At 27.4% G+C, this 21,002-nt stretch overlaps 1 protein-coding gene and 1 pseudogene across 1 annotated transcript; both read left to right on the top strand.

Moving 5' to 3' along the window:
- The first annotated feature begins 9,735 nt into the window (after positions 1-9,735).
- On the top strand, positions 9,736-15,537 carry LOC147067599 (uncharacterized). Its single transcript, XM_085953503.1, has 4 exons — positions 9,736-9,750; positions 12,954-14,101; positions 14,378-15,377; positions 15,529-15,537. Exons 1-4 carry the CDS (start codon positions 9,736-9,738, stop codon positions 15,535-15,537), a joined length of 2,172 nt encoding a protein of 723 aa, XP_085809629.1.
- Positions 15,538-16,064: 527 nt separating this feature from the next.
- LOC147067598 (uncharacterized) lies at positions 16,065-17,851 on the top strand (annotated as a pseudogene).
- Positions 17,852-21,002: the final 3,151 nt, after the last annotated feature.

The following is a 21,002-nucleotide window of genomic DNA, read 5'->3' as shown; positions in this document are numbered from 1 at the left end:
TAAAAATCATAAATTTCAAATAAAAATAAGGATCTTATCTTAACTGGGAATATAAAACTTAATGTATTCGGTAATATAAACTTGAAAATAATCTAGTGTTGTATTTTCCTTGTTATGAACTTTACGATTGGCGAGATTTCATTTAAGAGTAAAATATATTTTGTTTTTTCACCTTTAAATATTTTTTATGGTATGTTATTCTGATAATTATATATTCAAAAAATATGGTACGTCTTAAATTTATTGGGTAATGGATCAAAGGGTAGGTCGTGTATACGAATCATTAATTGTACAGTAAGTCGTAAATTTCGATTTATGAATGCCAATCGAAGCAGAATCACACGCACAAAATATAGTTCTATAGAAGACAAATGTCTCTTAGGTATAGAAATAAGATGCTTTTCATTTATATGAAAATGACGAGTTGAAATGAAATAATGGCCAAATTTTTACAAAAAAAGCTTTCTTAAGGTATCTTTAATAAAATTAAATGACTGAAATCAAATAAATCGTTAGATGTACATAAAATATAGCATTTATTTTATTCATAACCTATATATATGTTTATTTATATAAATCTGTAAATCCAGGCTATATTTACCTTTTTTATATGATTTTTTTTGATGATATTCTCAATTCTATGATTCTATTAGAAAGTCGCTATAAATCGCATCCTTGTCATGTCTACGAAATGTTTTACAGGTCATTATACTTGTAATAATATATAAAATCACATTTTAATCCTGTAACTTGTGGTAATTGATGTCTCTTTTTATCTCTTTGTCATGTCCTAAATTATATCACATGTTATTTTACGGAAAGGTATATAAATAAACATACGTAAAATTCGACTTTACTATACAGATAAACATGATAATTCCGTCGTCTCATGTGTTCAATTGTGAAATAATATCAAAAACTTTAATTACAACCCATCATTTTGTAAATAATAAAACAATTCAAAGCTAAATAAGTATATAACGTGATTTTCATGGCTGAATAATTCAATTGAAGATTTATGTTTTTTATATATTTGTTTATAAACAAGATTATTTGAAATATATTTTCAATGGGCGCCTGCACGGGCAGTCACAACCTACAAAATTAATTTTTATAGAATGAGTCGAAGAGTAAATCTAAAAAACGACAAGAGATATTTATAATTCTTTTTTTGTCAAAGTTTCATTGTTTAACAGCTCTTTAAAGATTTCCAATTGCAAAAAGTACATATATTATACTATTTTATTTTGCAAGTGAATTCTGGAAAACAAAAATAGTACGAAACGATGTATTATAAGATTACATAATTTTTACTATTTGTGTATAAAAGGTTCTTTTGCGATGGGTATTGTGATTTATTACCTTTTTGTGAATATAAACCGCTTAAGACACAAAAATTTCTGGATATTGCTATTTATATTTACAAAAAACCCTTAAAAATATTTTTGTAATCGATTAATGTTATTTTTGCAGTTAGCTAACAAAAAGGTTTAAGAATTTATGTTTTATATATTTCTTTATCTATAAAAATGCACCGTTTTTTATAGATTTGTCTGTTTTTATAACATATTTAATTCATAAAATCATAAATTTTATTGAATCTACTTATAAGTCTATAAATCATCATGAATAAAATTTAGAATTCTTGCTGCACCGCTTAAAATAATCCTTTCTCTTTTTTGCTAATTATTAAATTTTTTACAGATGTTTTTTCTAACCAACAAAGGTTTAACATAGTAATTTTCAAAAAGAACCAATTAAAGTTGTTATATAACACAAATACAAATATTTTGTGCTAAATCGATATAGTTTAAAATAATTACATCTTTCTTTATGTAGTCTAGCTTTCTTTTTTTCATTTTCATATGTTTTTTTTATCAGCTTTATACCTCTCTTATTTATTTGTAAAGTTATTTAGCATATGAATTCTATAAAAAAAAATTTATATGTTTTTTATAATTATTTTACACATAAAGGTTAACATTCTATGTATAACTATCATTTACCATTTTATATCGTATAATCATTTCGCGAAAAAATTTATTTTAAATTAGTTTCGCAATTAGTATTTGCTATAAAATTTTATACTATATTATAGTTTCTCATAATTCTGAATAGTGGCTTATTTTTATGTTATTTCATTTAGTCGTATTTATAAATATATACTTTCACATTTTTTTCGATTCTAATTTTTTAAAATATATTATTTTATGGCAATTTTCTTTATTATATGTATTTTAAGTGTGTGGGCTCGAAGAAAACTTTAGTATTTTAAGATTTCTCTTGTTTTCTACCTTAAAAAATAAAAATGAGGCTTATGTGTCTTCAAAATCTTTGTACTTCAGGTTTCGTTGCAAATATATTCTTATGTATATTATCACACCATTTTTAATATATCCGTGGATATGTATTTTAAGGTTCTCTGCAAATAAATGTAACTTATATGGTCGAACTTATTTCTGTATACAACATAGAAAGGAAAAAATATAGATAAAAATCAAGATTTCTCATAGAATTTAGAATTTTTGCTTTAAAAATAAAAAAACGAAAATTCTATTTATTAATCTCTAACAAACGTTATATCTGGCTTTCCTTGTACAAAAAATTACCATAGGACCTACAGAAGAGAGTCGGCATTGCTGGAAAATGCAGAGCAAGCATAAAAATTTATGTTCTTTAAAAAAAAGGTACTTTTATTTTGTTGTCTTTGCGTAAAATTAATATAATAAAAAAGCTCATTATAGCTATAACTGAAAGTAAAATCAATTCAATTATTGATAAAAAAATATTATAATGTATATTAGTCAGAAAATTTTTTAAGGGTTTTCTAAAGTACTTCGAAAGTCTTTTATTTTTTTGCTGATAAATGTAAAAATGTTCTAACAAAGAGAAAAATCATTGATATAAGCATGATTTTCATTCTACACCTGTAATCAAGCTTGATTAATTTGGTCGTTTATATATTTAAACATTTATACTTTTTCTTATTTATGAATCAGGATATATACGATTCAAAGTCTGGCTATCGTATTACTGTAATACAAAATATATAATTGCAGAAAAATTTAATATATTGAATGAAAAAAAGTTGCTGTTATAGTTAAATCATGCATTATTTCATAATTTACGTTTTTTAAAGTTAATGTTCGTTTTGTGATGTAGTAGTAAATAAACACAATAGTTTATACTATAATGACACAGATAAATATTTAAAAAATGGGATTTTATTAGCTTGAATATTCCAAGGATAGTCTAGAATTACAGTCGAAGATAAGAGAATACATAACACTTAGCTGGAGATATTGTTATATACACTATTAATTGAATGATAGAGAAATTATATTTTACTTGTTTTATTACACAGAAAATACGGCGATAAATATATATTTTGAATATATTTTACGATTAAAAATATAAAAAACTTTATAATTTTGACTTCATCATTACTTTTATAAGCTTCAAAAAATGAAACAATAATCTGAACAATTTTTAGCATAAACATTCTTAAGAGTTTAAATATATTTAAAAGTTTGAGGCAAATCAATCATTAAAAATAATATATTTATAGAGCGTTAGTTTGCTTTTTGACATAAAATTAGTGTTTAGTTATGAACTTTTTTTTCTTTTTTTCTTATTATGCAAGAGATATTGTAAAAAATTAATTTATCATTCCGTTTTATTTTCCATCAACTTGAAGATATGCTACTATTTTAAGATGAAACTAACCTATAGTTTTTCCCAAATAAATTCAATAAAAGTACCTGTTTTATATTTTCCCCTGAATACATCGAAACTTATATTTTCACGGTTTTATTTTGAAAATCTACAGCTATATTTCTAAAAAAATTTGGCTAAATTGCTCGTTTTTCTTAGATTCATGCATATTAAATTTTATTACAGCTTTGTTTTTTTGTGATTTTTACCGCAATGCAGCATAGTAAGATGATTTTGTTTTTTTTGCCCCGGATCTCTACTTTTTGCTAAGAAAAACAAAGGATCATTGATGTATCTTCGGTATTATTATATACTATAATAATGTATCAGAATATAGTTCTTTATTAAATATCTATACATAAACTTTGATCATCAAACACTTGAATAAGTATCATGTGTTTTTTATTCTTTTCATATTTATATCCGCACTAATATAAATAAACGTATTCACATAAATTTTCTATTTCCTATATATAAATATGGATTAAAAACGTTAAACGCGTGTTTCGAGATTCATGGTGTACACGACGCATTTTTAAGCCCGGTTTCACTGGTCATATGATGTTCTTCTTATATCTAGTTAGAAATCAACATGATTTTGTACAATATAACGGAAATATACTAATTCACTGTACGATATATTTCGATAAATGCAACATATTTTTCTGAATAAAATGTTTAGAAGAGTATAATGAAGAAATTACCTTTATAAATCATTATAAAATCCGCGATTCAAATGAATATACCTGTACAAAAAATATATTTCCTTGCTGCATGATTAAAAAATTATCTACTTATGAAAAATCTTCCGAATTAATTAGCACATAAGAATTAAAAATCAAGTAAAACGAAATATTTTGATGCTTATAATATATATTTTTGCATGATAAAAATTACAGGCTTATAAAATATATGATAGTAAATATTTCTACTAAAATTTTTAAAAATCTTGTAAAATGTATTATATATAGTTTTGCAAAATACATAGTGTTTTCGAATGTGATTATTTTATTTTTCTTGTGTGATATTATATATTATTTTTAAATCTAGATGCATTTCATGCCATAAAATATTCGAAAGAATCTAATATATTTTATTTGTTTTTATTATTTTGATCAATATTTGTCTTGTTAGCATATGAAGTTTTTTGATGGAATCAAATACGATTGAAATAAATTGTTGGGTTATTATGTGTAAATTTGTGCTTTTGATAAAAAAGATGGGTATTGGCATTTGATATCTTTCAAAGATGTGTATCTATTGATTATTAGTTTTAATTATATTTTGATCATTACCTTGCGCCTGCTACAGCGGTAATTTTAGCGCGGAATTTGAGGGCTTTGTAAAAGCATATCGATTCTTTGCTGTAGATTTTGTGATGATTCAGAGCCACATTTATGTAGTACATCAAGATGAAATATTTTTTGGTATATCATAAGTATCAATAAAATGCGTTGACCATACTTATTTTATTTATTCTTTTTACTGAGATATAACTAAAATCATCTTCATGGAATAGATATTTTTCCTATCAATTAAACTCAATTCAATGGAAAATGACTTAATTAAAGTTCGAAAAAATTTGTTGATTTGAAATATAAAAAGCTATCTGTGCTGCAAATTTTATTTAAATGAATTTCTAAAATCGGACATGAAATATGATAAATAAAAAAATGAATAAAAATAAATCTTAGAACTTGTTTTACGGTTTTAAATTGCATCTTAGGGTTCCTAAAACTATAATACATTGCAAGATATTTATTGTTACTATGGGCATAATATTAAAATTTTTTGGTGAATTCCTGACCGTAGTCTAAATCTCAACTCGTATTAGAATTATATTACAAACAAAAAATTACACTTTAATTATATTTTATATATCATTTAAGTCGGTGTACTTAAACATGTAGAAAATTCGATCTATGACTAGCTTCTTGCGATACATTCATAGCCTCAGTTTGCAGCAGTGTTGATGAATATTAAAAATTGTTCTTTAAGATGTACTTTAGGCTTTTTTAAACCCCTTAATGGGTTTTCCGAAGCCTTAAATTCGCTTTCACGTTGAATGCACAACTCTATTTGCCATGATCAATAGCATCTCATGATTCATGAAAGCGATCATAGTGTGGTAGATGAACCTTATGTTTGGTAAATTATGTAAAATGTGGGATGTATATGAAACTTAAGCCACGATTTTGCCTAATATATACTATTATAAAGTTTATAAATTTTTATAATCTTACAAATATCATACCTAAAAAGATTTTACTATATCTAAACTTATTAGTTCGTTTTTCGTCGCACTTATTTGGAATTTATCCAACTAAAATCTTATAAAATAATAATTCGTATTTTTTTAATGAATTTTTTTGAATTGGAACCTAATGCATTTTTTTAAAGTGATAGTATATGTACTCAATTGGGTTATTTATTACAATTGACAGATATTGATGTAAATGATTATTCTAAAATTGGACCACATATTTAAAAATGTTACGAATTTCATTTTATTTCTCTTTTTTTCAGTCCTATAGATTAACAATATATTTTCGCTGGTCTTAATCCTCATTAGACGATTTTATTTTTCCTATGTTTTTGTAAAAATACATTTTTTTTATGGGCTAAATTTAAGGTTATAATTTTAGTTTTTGTTCCTGAAAAAACTTGCTTAGTTCCCAGCACGCACAACGAGTTTATACTTTTTGGTTAACTTCTCTTCTTCAAAGTCTTTTTTTAATAATTATACGCTTTTTAAGACCTATTATTCAAGGGTTTTTCACAATCCTAAGGTTATATATGCCTCGATCTGATTTCTGTCATCTAGTTCCTTCTGGTACTTTTTATGATATCGTGTCACCACACCGATCCGTGTTATAACATATGGGATAATTTTTGTCTTTTGTGAGAAAATATTTTATATTTGATTAATTATAATCAGATTTTTATCGTTAGAGGCTAATTTTTTGTTCTACAAATTTTTATTGTGCTAATGCAAACGTTTAAATTTTGTTTGCATATTATAAATATTCTTATATAGTTTACTTTATTTATTTATGTTTTGCTTCTATTACTTTTTAGGAAGTTCGCTTTATATTAATAGGAACTATTTTGCTTAACTGCTGCATCTCTCCGTGGGACTCCCCCAGCACTTCTTGTCACCCGTAATCACCGTGGATTGGGCCCTTTCTAATTGGCCGCAGTCATTATGTGGAGGGAATGAGATTCTGTCTACTGTTCAGCGCTAAGGTATACAAACACACTCTGCACTTACCTATATCCTGCTGAAAGTTGTGAAATCTTTTTTCATACTGGAGGCACAGTTCAACGGCTTACACAGCAACCTCCTATTTCTCATGGTTTGTCAATGCTTTTTGGAATATCTTTTGTTCATCACTGGCCGCCTCCTTGGGTATTTTTCTTTAGAGTAAATTCGTTTGGAAATTAGTGGGGTGAGTGGAAGTGGAACCCGCAACTTCCCATAGGGGTCGACTTGTAAACCACTCAACTACGCCAGCCCAGATTCTATAGAAATGTAAAATTTATTATATTTGCATCAATAAAATATTAAAATATATACCCGTCAATATTATATAGAAACAACTTGTATTTATCGTTTAACTTATGTATTAGATTCATCATTACATAATATATGGATTTATGCTGTATAAACAATTTATGTCATGAAGAATATAAAATAAGAATCGCATTCATTGATATATAAGATTTTTAGGATGATTTAAACTATTTATTTCATACGCAAATTACAAAGCGGGTATAGAAACATCGTTGACGGTGTAGCTTTCGTATAAAATAAGATGTGCTTTTTGATACATCTTAAAATAATTTAAAATGCCAATGACTCCAAGAACAAACTGGCAGTAATAAGTATAAATTACAGCAAAAATATCATATTTCCAATATAATCATTTTTATAGAGAAAATCAAATGTATTTATAAACATTTATATTATGTGTAACAAATTAATTTTGGTATAAAAAAACCAGAAATTTATACATATTCGGAACTATGAGGCCTTCGGTATGATATTGTTGTGATTTTGAATATTATTTAGATAATCTACTATAGAATCTTTATAAGCAAATTTAAAAAAGTAATATTTCATGGTTAATATTTTATTGAGTTTCTTGTGGCGCATATAGCATAAAAATCATGTAATTAAAATTTTTATGCAATGAAATTGTTTTTTTCATATCCAAAAACCGAAATAGTCAAGATCTATTCAATATAATTCTAAGAAATATCAACTACAGTCTGTTCTATAAAATAAAATTTTGAGTTAGTTTCTTTCGAACATATTTTTACTTTCCAGTTCTATTTTTTTAATGCGAGAAATCAAAAAAAAACATATTAAAAAAATATATATTTATCTAGTTTAGTTTTATTATCTTCTAAAGTTATGCCTATTACTAAAATTCTTGTTGAGAAATACATATGTTCCAAATAAACTTACAAAAAAAATTGAAAAATATGTTATAATTGCGTAAGTTTTATTTTTAGTACATAAATTCTAGCATTTGTTTGCATTCTTATATTTAAATTTTAATAAAAAGAGATTTATCTATAAATCCAGCTCTATTTAGTGCTGTTAAGATATATGAATGTGACAAATCAAAATAAAAATTAAGAATATCATCGCAATCTTTTTAAGATATAGTATTGATTATCGTATAAGCTTATAAATATGCTACTTATTAGAATGCGAACTATATAGTAAAAAACAGTAAGATTCACAAAAAAATAATAAAATTATGGGTATTGTAAGAATTAAAATATCAGATATTGTATATTAAGTGTAAATTAAAGTGAATTCGTCAAGATAGTCAAAACATCGTACCTATATAAATCTTATGTATTTGATGTTTTTTTCATTAAAATTATAAGATTGTGTCTGCAAAATAATACAAAATATACGGAGAAACTTCTTTGTTATCTAGTTTCAAGTATCAATATGTTATATGAACACAATTTCACTTATTGAAAAATAATAAAAGATTAAGATCAATTAAATCAATATGAACAGCCTATTTTTCATTAATATAAATTTAATGAATAAAAAAAAGTTATGTATGATTTTTTTTTGTTTTTATAAAAAGGGTAATATGAAATTTTAAATTGAATTATGTTTGTATTTTTGAGTTTTATTTGTAACTTTACTGTTTTTAACAGATTTTCTATGATTTCTGGGTGAATCTTTTTAAATTATATCACCCATACTAAATTTATTTGTATTTTTCTCAAAAGCTTTTAAAACAACCGTTCTAATTGAATTATATAATATAATATATTTTTCACTGTAAATGTGTTTATTATCTTTTTAACCCAACATATAATTTTATGTATATCTCATCTTGTTTGGTGATAAATAGATCAATATATTTTTTTCTGTGGGTAAATTTAAATTTACCAACAGAAAAAATTCATTTCCAGAGCTCGTTTTATTAAAAAAAGTAATTTATGCCAAAATAATAGATTAAGTATCGTTGATACACAAGTCTGTATCATAAAATAAATCCATTTGTTATTTTGATATACGAGAATAGTAGAAAATACGATTTATGCCTTTTTTCTTTGTAATAATAGGGTCGATCTGCTAGATAAAGTTTATACATTTAGATTGAAGAAGCGTTGAAATAAGAATATTATATTACGGATAAATTAAAACTTTTTGCTGTTTCGAGAATTTTTACATTCAGGATTGGCTATAAAAAAGTCAATCCCACGGCCATTTTTCGAAACTTAAACATATATAAAATTTACAAAAAAATGAGAAGATGATGGGATATAAAATCATACAGTATCATATTAAAAAAGTACTTTTCGTATACAAAAAATAAATAGTCAAATGCCAATATTTATGGTAATTTTAATTTTAGCTCTAAGTAATATATGTTTGTGTAGAAGGCAGCAATGAATTTCAGCTAAAAAATCTTAATTTTCATTTAGACGTTAAAGCGAAAGATCGCCGAATAAAAAAAAGGATTCTGTGTCATTCATGCTAAGATGCCGGGACCCATGGTAATAAATATAATCTTCTGTCTAAATAAACATAAAAATATGATTTTTAACAAGATGTAAGGCAGCATTTATACATAATAATCTATGATTTTGATATTTAGAAAGATCATTTACATGAAAATAATAATAATATATTCTAATTTGAATTAAGTCCCCCCCGCAACATGATTTTATATATCTTATGAATAAAAAGATAGAAAATATAATAATCATTCCAAGCATATATTTATTAAGAATTTTAAAGATGCATGTATTATAATAGCCAAAATATTAAACTTATTGTCAAATTTTTTTTATTAAAAAATCAAAAAGTAACAATAAGAAACCCCATAAAAATACATTGCATTTTTGATGAGATAGATTTATTGAATGTAGATTAGGTGATATTTCCAGATTTCATACTATTTCTTATTTATTAAATAAAACATATATGTATGTATAAAAACTTCTTCTTTATTTTGTAATTTAAATTATAAACGAGCATAAAATGTTGATTTTTTTGAATCTTACGGGACTTAATAAAATCACATTACGTGGCGTTTATTTGTGAAACCTAAAATCATAGGAATCATGATGTTACATATATCGATACATTTTTTATAATAGATGCATACGAATATTTATGCATTAAGAAAATAAATAACTTAAATATTTTATATATATGGTGCTGTATAATTTTGTTTAAGTACCCTAGCTTGATTAAAAAACTAATTTGTAAAATGCTTATATTTTTTATGATTTCAATATTTTTTATAATTTTAATATTTCTTAAATATTTTGGTTTTGAAATGTATTTGGAGTTTAAAATTTACTTTGTTATCGAAAATTCCAATTTTTAGAAATTATATAAAGCTTCTACTATCTGTTAACCATAATGTTCACTATCATACAGCAATAATTATCTGCTAAATTAAATTTATATTTTGATTTGCTGCTAATTTATTCAGAATTACTCTACATAATATATAAATCGTAAAATACCTTATAATAAAACGAACAAGTTCATATTTTACAAATATTTTGTTGTGATCAATTAATTTTAAGCTAGAAATTTACTAAAAAGAGATAAGAGAGTAAAATATCATACAAATACAAATTTTTTTTATTTTCTAGTATAAAAATTGCTAAGAATAAACAAATATTAGATTTATAGTAAAATCTAGGTTTTAAATGAAATGTTAAAAATATTTTTATCAAGAATAATATTAATTTATATGCTCAAAATGTTTGTTTACTAAAGAAAGTGGTGGCACAACACGTATTATTGACATCTGGCAGCATATGAAATGTTAACATTGCTTGATAAATGTTTTGAAGACCTTATATAATTTGTAGCAAAAAATGCGAGGATAATGTAAAAAGCATATTTTTGTTATATGCTTAAATAAAACTTAAAAAATACTAGGGGTATTATTTATGACTGTAAAGTCAAATTGTTATAGAACATGTGAAATATTTTTGTCAATCATTGTCAGCTTTATAGTTTAAAAAAACAAGATCCTAAGAAAATATTTAATAGTTTTAGAGTGTAATACCTTCACGAAAGGAATGGTGCTCTATTTAACGCTTGTTAATGGTATTAGGCAGTAAATACATACCAAGAGTATAATTGGGTTTGAAGCTGATATTTAACTAATAGATGTCACAGAAAAAATTATTGTAAATTTTTATGAATTTGTTTGTATTTAAAGGTGAATGTAATACTCAATAAAAAAAAAAGACAGATACCCAATGTTTTTATAATTTCGCCCCAAATTTGGGACATATCAATTTTTAAGCCAACAAAGCTCGACTTGATGTAAGTCATTAAATAACAGAAATCAAAACCAAATATTCCAACATTTCTAATGGTTTTTGGAAATCACCAACACTATTATTTTATAATTATTCATTTACTTATTTTATAATTTATCAAAACTAAAATTTTTATAATTTATCAACAATAATAATTTAGAAAGTCTTCAATTAATTTATTCCTCTTATATTCATCTTTTTCTATACCTCTTCTAAAACAATTCTAATTTTTCAATTAATTTATTTATTCCTTTTATATTCATCTTTTTCTATACCTCTTCTAAAACAATTCTAATTTTTCAATTAATTTATTTATTCCTTTTATATTCATCTTTTTCTATACCTCTTCTAAAACAATTCTGTTTTTTCAATTAATTTATTTATTCATCTTATATTTATCTTTTTCTATACCTCTTCTAAAACAATTCTGTTTTTTCAATTAATTTATTTATTCATCTTATATTTATCTTTTTCTATACCTCTTCTAAAACAATTCTGTTTTTTCAATTAATTTATTTATTCCTCTTATATTTATCTTTTTCTATACCTCTTCTAAAACAATTCTAATTTTTCAATTAATTTATTTATTCCTCTTATATTCATCTTTTTCTATACCTCTTCTAAAACAATTCTGTTTTTTCAATTAATTTATTTATTCCTTTTATATTCATGTTCTCTATGCCTCTTCTAAAACTTATAGTTTAAATATTTTTTTAAAACAATTGAATTAAAAGTTTTTTATCATTTTTAATTTAGCGATTAAATATTTTCGTTTCATTTGCAATAAAAATAAAATCAACCATTACCCTCAAATGTCGAATTCGCAATCCACGGCCCCGACAATCAAATCCGTCCAGTTTGGAATATATTCGCCCACGCTTATTAAGCACCATAGTGTTCTTCAGATAATTCACCCAGAAACTCTAGATGGTGGTGTACCAAAGGATAGTGGTTTAGTAGATCCTCGAATGGGGATTACTGATCCATCATTATTGTGTTCTACTTGTGGACATAACACGATGGAGTGCCAGGGACATTTTGGGCACATAGAGCTCTGTAAGCCGGTTTATCATGTGGGTTATATAACTAAGATAAAAAAAGTTCTTGAGAGTATATGTTTTTATTGTTCTTCTATTAAGAATAAGAAAGTTTCTGATGATAGTAAACGACCAGAGTCTGTAACGAAAGTAACCGATCATGATGGTTCTCAGCGTTTATCGAGAGGTGTAGATAATGAGTATAAGTCTTCTTCACAGTTTAATCATGTTGTTAATTCTTGTGGTTCGCCTGCTAATACTAGCACGACAAATATAAATGAATCTAAAGAGAAAGAAAGAGTGTCTCCTTTTATTCTTAGACATCTATTAAATAAAGTTTGGGCTGAAAACAAATCACGGTTTGTGTGCGAGGCGTGTACCAATAAACAGCCTGTCATACGAAAAGAAGGTTTAAATCTTTTTGCTTTTATGAAGGGAACAGATGGTGATGGAAAGGTTGTTTTGAGTGCAGAGAAAGTTCATAACATTTTAAAGAGGATTGATGATGATGATATAGGCCTTCTTGGTTTTGATAAGAAGTGGTCTCGGCCTGAGTGGATGATTATTACAACTCTTCTTGTTAGTCCTCCTTCGTGTAGACCTTCGATACAAATGGATGGTCTTCGAGGTGAGGACGATCTAACCCATAAGTATGCAGATATAGTCAAGGCGAATAATAATCTTCTAAAGTATGAGAATGAGGGGGCGCCGGCTCATATTTTACGTGACTATGAGCAGCTTCTTCAGTTTCATGTAGCTACATTGATGGATAATGATATGTCAGGTCAACCACAGGCTTTACAGAAGAGTGGACGTCCTTTAAAGAGTCTTAGTGCGAGATTGAAAGGAAAGGAAGGTAGACTTAGATACAATCTAATGGGGAAGAGAGTTGATTTTAGTGCACGTACAGTTATAACTCCAGATCCGAATATAAGTTTAGATGAAGTTGGGGTTCCTGTTAATATAGCGATGATCCACACCTTTAACGAGTGTGTGAATAGTTTGAATGTAGTTGAAATGCAAGAGTGTATTAATAGGGGGCCTAATTGTCATCCCGGTGCAAATTATGTTGTGCGAACAGACGGGCAAAGAATCGATTTGAGGTTCAATCGTAGTGATATCACGCTCGAACCTGGTTTTATTGTTGAGAGGCATCTGAGGGATGGTGATGTAGTTCTTTTTAATCGGCAACCAAGTCTTCATAAAATGAGTATGATGGCCCATCGTGTTCGTGTTATGGACAAGAAAACCTTTCGACTGAATCTTTCTGTCACAAGCCCGTATAACGCAGATTTTGATGGGGATGAGATGAATCTACACGCACCACAATCATTATTGACAGTTACTGAGCTTTCTTTGCTTGCTGGCGTAGAAAAGCAAATAATTAGTCCACAGAGTAATAGACCTGTGATGGGTATTGTGCAGGATACTTTAGTCGGTGTTCGTAGACTTACGCTTGATGGTGTTTTTCTCACACTTCGTGAAGCCATGCAGTTGTTTTATGCCGCTGATATAGGTAAATTTATAAAAGAAAAAAACATTTATAGTGATAAATCTGATGCGTCGACTTCTTATAAAGAAGGGGAAAGTTCCAGACCCAATTCCATGAATAATTATGTGGATATTAATGCAGATTTGCATAATGATTATGCAAACTATAGCCTTTTTTCAGATGATTTTACAAGAAAGGAAAATCTAGAACATTCTATTTACGGTGCCAAAGGTATAAATAGCAAAGGAACCCACAATCCAAACGAAAATAAAGAAACTAATTATATTTATTTCAATTCCGAAACACTACCACCGCCAACAATATTAAGACCCATCCCGTTGTATACAGGGAAGCAAGTATTTTCGTGGTCACTCCCCGCAATAAATTTTCGAACTACAAGTGCTGACGATAAGAGAGTCTTGATAGTAGACGGTCATCTTCATAGTGGAGTAATCGACAAAAAAAGTGTAGGAACATGTGAAGGTGGAATAATTCATATAATATTTAATGATTTTGGTGGTGAAATATGCCGACGCTTTTTTGACACTGTTCAAAGAATAATTAATAATTATATTACAACGATTTCTTGCTTTAGTATTGGTATTGGAGATACAATAGCATCAAAGATTTTAGAAAAGGAAATAATCGAAAGCATCGCTACAGCCAGACAAGAAGTGAATAACATAATTATGGATCCAACTAGCCTTACAAGACTTCCCGGAATGTCATTAAGAGAAACATTTGAGTCCCATATAAACGTTGCCCTTAATAAAGCCCGTAATATCAGTGGTGCATGTGCGCAAAAGGAGCTTCGAGACTGTAATAATGTTAAACAAATGGTGATGGCGGGTAGTAAAGGTAGCCTTATCAATATATCACAAATGACTGCTTGTGTAGGACAACAAAACGTTGAAGGTAAGAGAATACCTTTCGGGTTTAGAAACAGAACACTTCCACATTTTACGAAAGATGACTATGGTCCACAGTCACGCGGGTTTGTTAGCAATTCATATCTTACAGGTCTAACACCAGAAGAATTTTATTTTCATGCGATGGGGGGAAGAGAAGGACTTATTGATACGGCTGTAAAAACAGCAGAGACTGGTTATATCCAAAGAAGACTTGTAAAGGCAATGGAGGATCTTAAAATTGTATTTGATGGAAGTGTAAGATCTGGTGGTGGAAGCCTAACGCAGTTTTGTTATGGTGATGATAGCCTGAAAGGGGAAAGTATTGAGAGATGTAATATATCAGAATTAAAAATACCAAAGGAGCTTTTGGAAATCATAAGAAATCAATTCAAAGTACATAATAAAATTAAATCAACAGATAACAACCAAAAAGAAAGTAGCGATGCTCATATGAATATCCCTTCAGATAAAATACATAATAAAATTAAATCAACAGATAACAACCAAAAGGAAAGTAGCGATGCCCATATGAATATCCCTTCAGAAAATTTAGTAGCACAATCGTTGAACAGCTTTGGAAATGATACTAGCGGCCTCAAATCATCAAATAGTTTTGAAATTGGAAATAATATATTTAATATTAATCAATCTAAAGTGAAGGTAACAAACATGGAAGCTGTTGTGAGCACTGATCCATACAACAAATCAAGCTTTGATCTTGAAAATTTTGATTTAATTCAAGCCACAATTGTTTTTCTTCTCAATAACGCAACAGAAAATGTAAAAAAAACATGTATGGAGTTTACAAATATTTTAAAGGACGAGCTTCATAGCTTGAAGGAAGCATCAAAAATAGACACCTATTACATGCCAGTAAACATGCGTAGACTTTTCTGGAACGCTAAAAGAAAATATCCATCAACCTTATGCAATATACTCCCAAAAGAACTATATAACAAACGAAACAAACTTGAAGAATGGATTGCTGAGAAAGTAATTCATTATAGCAACAATTCACAATTTTTAAAATATATACAAAATACACTTTCTATGGTAAATATCCTTTACAATAAAATAAATATGGATCAACTCGAATACATTTTTAATGTGACGAAAGAGAAACTCCATGCCTCGCTTGCTGTTCATAATGAAATGGTAGGCACACTGGCTGCTCAAAGTGTTGGTGAACCTGCAACTCAAATGACCCTAAATACATTTCACTTTGCTGGTGTTGCATCAACAGTCACTCTTGGAGTACCTCGTCTTAAGGAAATTATAAATATTGCAAAAACTCTTAAAACGCCGTCTATGAAAATTGTACTCAATGAAGAGTACAGAAAATCATTGAACGATGCAAAGGTTGCCCAGAATAATATCGAGTATACACGCATTGAAGACCTCATTGACTATTCCCAGATTTTATACGAGCCTGTTTACGATCAGACAGATATTGAAGAAGATAACGATTTTTTAAGCACACACTATGAGCTGGCAGATGATGTTGAAAAGGAAAGGGATCAGAGACTCGGATTTTATGTCATCAGAATTGTACTTGATAGGGATAGAGTTGTGTCTAAAAACATCACTATCGAACAGGTAGTTATGAAAATAAAAGAAAAACACGATGATCAAACACCAAAAAATCATAATAATCAAACAAATAACGAAAATGATACAATCGATAACATTACAAATGATGCGGAAATAATATGCAGTAAACTATCTATAATTACAAGCGATCAAAACGATATAAACCTTGTAATTAGAATCAGAAGTTATTTCACAACCGAAGAAGAAAACATAGATCTTTTCAACAAAATAATGACCATTCCTTTATTAGGATACAAAAATATAAAAAAAGTGTTCTTAGTCGAAGAAAAAAATGAATTTATTCTTCAAACTGAAGGGGTTAACCTCAGAGATCTACTCGCATGCCCAATAATTGACACATCACAACTATACTCCAACAACATCATCGAAACATTCGAGGTTCTAGGAATCGAAGCTGCTCGGGCCGTTATACTCAAAGAACTAAGATCCGTAATCGAAAACGAAGGCTATGTAAATATTCGACATTTAAGTCTTCTTGCTGACGTAATGACCGTAAGGGGGATTCTCACCGGAATAACAAGACATGGTGTTAATCGAGGCGAGAAAAGTAGTTTAATGCGGTGTAGTTTTGAAGAAACTGTAGAAATCCTCATGGAAGCTGCTGTCATCGGCGAAAAAAGCTACTGTAAAGAGGTAACAGAAAGTATAATTCTAGGCCAAAACGTACCTGTAGGAACTGGTCTGACAGAACTATACCTCGATACCACTATGCTAAAAGATGCAATAAAGATAGTCGGCGTGGACAAGATATTCGATTTCGAATCTAAAAATATCGATGACTCATACACAGACATGAGATCACCAGATGTAAGAACTCCATTAAGCGACGAATTTGAAGGATCTGGCGGATGGAGTCCTGAAATTACCGGATACTCAAAAGTTGGAAAAGTATATAACATTAGCAATAGTCCATCTTACTCTAAAATTTCCTCTCCTTCATACACCCAAAGCATGAAAATCTCTTCTCCTGGTTTTATCGCCGGTAGTTCTTTTAGAAACCACAGTTCTGTTGATTATTCCCCAACTTCCTTTCAATCTTATTCACCAACAAGTCCAGCTTACACCAGCGTTAGTCCAAAATATACACCAACTTCACCCTCCTTTACATCTGCCTCTTCCCTAGGCTCAAATACAGGGGATGGTAACCCTTTGTCTCCCGGTATAAGGTTTAGAGGCGGGTTCTTTGGAAGAAATAATCCCATGTCTCCTTCTTCTCCAAGATATTCCAGAGACACCCAAACAAGAACACAAGCTAGAAGTGTTTCACCAAGCGAAGAAAAACGAGAAAAAGATAAAAAAGACGAAGGGGATACAAGAAAATAAAAGTTTAAATTGTTTTAAAACTTATGATCCAATTTATTGTTATGTATTGTACACTATTTCTAATAAATAACTTTAATCATTCTATGTGTTTATGGATTTTTGTACTTTACATTATTTCTAATTAATAATTGAAATCATTCTAAATTAAATTGGATTTTTGTTTTTGTAACGTATATTATTTCTAATTAATAACTTCAATCATTCTAGGTGTATATGGATTTTTGTATTGTACAATATTTCTAATTACTAACTGGAATCATTCTAACTGTAAATGGATTTTTGTTTTGATCTTCTAAATTATTTCTAATAATAACTTCAATCATTCTAAGTGTTTATGGATTTTTGTATTGTACATTATCAATGATGATAACTTCAATCATTCTAAGTGTTTATGGATTTTTGTATAGTGCATTATTTATAATAAAAAACTTTAATCGTAATAAATGTATATGATTTTTATAGTGCATTATTTATAATAATAACTTTAATCTTTATGAATGTTTATTCTTTTGTATTGTAAATTATTTATAATTGATCATTTTTATCGTTCTAAGGGACATTTATTCGTGTTATACACTATTTCTAGTTGATAACTTCAATCGTTATAAGTGTTTATTCTTTTGTATTGTAAATTATTTATAATTGATCACTTTTATCGTTCTAAGGGACATTTATTCGTGTTATACACTATTTCTAGTTGATAACTTCAATCGTTATAAGTGTTTATTCTTTTGTATTGTAAATTATTTATTATTGATCACTTTTATCGTTCTAAGGGACATTTATTTGTGTTATACACTATTTCTAGTTAATAACTTTGATCGTTCTAAGGGACATTTATTTGTGTTATACACTATTTCTAGTTAATAACTTCAACCGTTATAAGTGTTTACTGTTTTATATTGTACATTATTTATAATAATAACTTCAATCATTCTAATCATTTATTGTATTGTATAGTATAGACAGAAATGTAAACATTTATTATTATGAATTGATTGTGAATTTATACTGTATAGTAAAAATATGTAAACATTTCTTTATATAAATGTGATTATTGATTTTTATTGTATGGTATGATAATATAAACATTTTTTTAATCAACGAAATATATATCTCGATTTAAAAATTCAAATTATTTTACGATCTCAATTTTCGCGAAAAATCGAAGTGAATAACCTGATCGAGGCATATATACAAACTTTGGGTTGTTAAAACCCTTGAATTAATACGTCTTAAAAATTGGAGATGATTAAAAAGACAGTGAAGATAGCTGAAACTATAACTACAATAGCGCACGGAAATCAAGCAAATTATGTTTGGAAACAAAAACTAAAATTCATACTGGAAATTTAGACTCTAAAAGCAAATAAATTGGGCGCACTCATGTTTAAAACCAAATTGTGGCATAAATTAAAAGATAAGACTGAGAAAACCCTTTGCACTAAAAGGTCCCAAAAAATAAGTAAGGAAATAGCAAAAAGCTTCACAATATTTTACATCATAAATTAATCAGGTTGAGATACAAAAATAAATATTACCTGATTATAACAGGCTAACTTACACACAATTTTAAATTTGGAAGTCTTTTTTATGTTAAACCGATTTTTCATTGCAAATTAAAAATAAATCTTTTAAGATTGTACTCAAAAATCATAAAAACACTACTAGTAGGTTTTAAAATTATAATTGTGGTATAAAAATAAGCCTGGATCGTAAATATCAGAAAAAAACAACAAAACGTCTCCAATGAGTATCTCAAATATTATCTAGCTGCTATTCATGTATTTAAAGGGGTCAAATATAACTTCTTAACGTATATATTATTTTTTTTTTATTTGAACACAAATACATATGTAAGTTGATACTTGTATCCTATACTGTGGTTCCTATTCTCTGTTTTAATTATTATGATTGAAAATAAACCTAAATTTTGAATAATATTCATAAAATAAGTATAAAAGTGTGATGGTAGAGACTATTGTGTCTAAATTCTTATGATGAATATGAGGATGGTGAACAGGAAAAGAAGATCAAAAATCATTACGATTGTGGAACTCACGACAAAAAGGTTTCTTTCTTTATAATAGAAAAAAATGCAAGCTGTGATTATGAAATTTCGGGTCGAAAATAATATCTTTCCTGCTGCTACAATATATTTGAAGATCGGAATAAGGTTATCATATTGTGAGATTTGATCTTTATTATTCACGTTTTGATTCAAATCGAAAATTTATTGACACTATTAGGAGCTACTGCCTTGACCAATGATGGAAATCGTCTATTTAAAAAAAATTTCTATAAAAATACGAACACAATGTTTGATTATTCTATGAATAAAACATATTTGAGCGTAATTATTCTAATTTTCTATTACTTTTCATATTAAACCAATAAAATTACCATGTTCACAAAGCTTATGATGCATTAATAATAATAAAATTTTACCTATAAAAATAGTTTTCATAATTGAATAGATGCCATATCCGGTTTTTTTCCTAAATACTTGTTACAATGCCAAAGATTTAATGAATGTTTTTAAACTATATTGAAATGTTTGCAAATTAACCTGATTCTTTTACAATTAAATGCAATCTATAATACTTTAAATTCAAACATATAAAATAAATAATCCAATAATATAATCAGACAGCAATAACCTCTTTTTTATTTCTAACGTTATTCTTTTTATTAATATGACATAAATAAACCTTATATAATTGAAAATATCAGCAAATATATAGAAATTACGGATTTTGAATTTCTAACTGCTGTAAAATACTCAAAAATCATATTAGAGTAGAAATAAATCAAATATTTTTGATTTAAAAATCTTAAAGATCAAGTTCTGATATAACCCACATGAATACCCAAAAAAAAACTGTTTCCGGCTTCACCCAATATATATTAAGCTCGTTTTATATTTGCTATATGGGCTATTAAATATATTTTTTGCTATTCATGTTGTTTTTACTAAAATAACAAAATAGACCTTCTTAGAAAATTTAAACATATATAGGAAGATTTTTGCTTGTATTTATAATCAATGGTTTTCTTCTTTCACATATATCAATCATTCATACT

The sequence above is a fragment of the Rhyacophila brunnea genome, unplaced genomic scaffold, assembly GCF_057557595.1.
Source record: "Rhyacophila brunnea isolate RB1 unplaced genomic scaffold, BYU_Rbru_1.0 scaffold_37, whole genome shotgun sequence".
In the NCBI taxonomy this organism is placed as follows: domain Eukaryota; kingdom Metazoa; phylum Arthropoda; class Insecta; order Trichoptera; family Rhyacophilidae; genus Rhyacophila; species Rhyacophila brunnea.
Note: the sequence above shows the minus strand (reverse complement) of the source record. Positions and strands in the feature narration are given on the sequence as shown.

Bases quoted from the DNA above. Each gene is read 5' to 3' on its own strand.
- LOC147067599 (XM_085953503.1), top strand. The intron at 14,102-14,377 runs ATTTATAAAAGA...CAATTCCGAAAC, and splicing joins TATGCCGCTGATATAGGTAA to ACTACCACCGCCAACAATAT.